Source organism: Hippocampus comes, unplaced genomic scaffold (assembly GCF_001891065.2).
Source record: "Hippocampus comes isolate QL1 unplaced genomic scaffold, H_comes_QL1_v1.1 scaffold22, whole genome shotgun sequence".
Lineage (NCBI taxonomy): Eukaryota > Metazoa > Chordata > Actinopteri > Syngnathiformes > Syngnathidae > Hippocampus > Hippocampus comes.
Genome location: NW_017806175.1, coordinates 8477983 through 8478874, shown reverse-complemented (window position 1 = coordinate 8478874; position 892 = coordinate 8477983). Strand labels below are relative to the sequence as shown.

Sequence of the window (892 nt, the reverse complement as noted above, 5' to 3'; positions counted from 1 at the left end):
GCGGCGGCTGGGGGCCGGGTGGGCTGGGCTCGCTCGGGGGGTACAGGGCCTCGCAAACGGGCTGCGAGTCCTCGCCGTTGAGCTGGGCCAGGGTGGGCGTCCGGCCGATCACTTCCTCGTCCTGGTACGGGCTGGAGAAGTCGTCCAAGCCCAGGAAGTCCACCTCCTTGGTGCCCCAGATGTCGCAGCTGGCCAGACGCGTGTATCTGAACGTGCGCACACACACGTCTTACAGCTGAGCGCGCGCGCGCGGCGTCCGGCGGGCGAGGCCGACCTACCTGGTGAGGTCCTCCCAGTACGAGTCCCACTGCTCAAAGGCGGAGCCGCCGTGCGCCGCGTCGCAGTCTCCCAGCCCCATCAGCAGCTGCTGGTCGGCGCCCGCGTCAGCGTCCTTGGCGCCGTCGGCCGCGCCCACCGGGCCCTCGGCGTACGGACTCTGTCGCTGACTCGTGTCTCTGTCCTGGGAGGGGCCGGGGGAGGATGACGATTACAAATTGGAAATGAAACAGGCCCCGTTGCCGGACACAGCTCACAAAGTTTGCACCGGTGACCGGTGAGAAGGCTTTTGACCGAAAAACAGATTTGACTGACGTTATTGACGTCGTCGATGAAAGAACGGCGGAGAGTTCTGGCGCGGGCGCCGTGGCGCTCGCTCACTCACCAGCTCGTACATGAAGTCGGGGTCGGAGGTGTTGGTGAGCAGCTCGGTGCTGGTCAGCGCCTGGTCCGCTGACGAGAAGTGCTGAAAGTCGTCCCCAAAGGGAGGCTCCATCCCACTCACGCTGGGCTGCGGTGCGCGTACACACACACACACACACACACACAAAGACAAGGTTGAAAAGTCAACTGCTGAGCTCAAGTGCAATTATTGGATGGACTTGGTAGTCGTGCG

At 64.0% G+C, this 892-nt stretch overlaps 1 protein-coding gene across 1 annotated transcript in view; it reads right to left on the bottom strand.

Annotated features, from left to right (window-relative positions):
• crebrf (creb3 regulatory factor) overlaps positions 1–892 on the bottom strand; it is a 6967-nt gene that overhangs the window by 2618 nt on the left and 3457 nt on the right. The window contains 4 exon segments of the mRNA XM_019896505.1: positions 1–40; positions 43–206; positions 279–460; positions 662–787. The exon segment at positions 1–40 is cut by the window's left edge and continues 238 nt beyond it. Coding sequence (XP_019752064.1) covers positions 1–40; positions 43–206; positions 279–460; positions 662–787 — 512 coding nt within the window.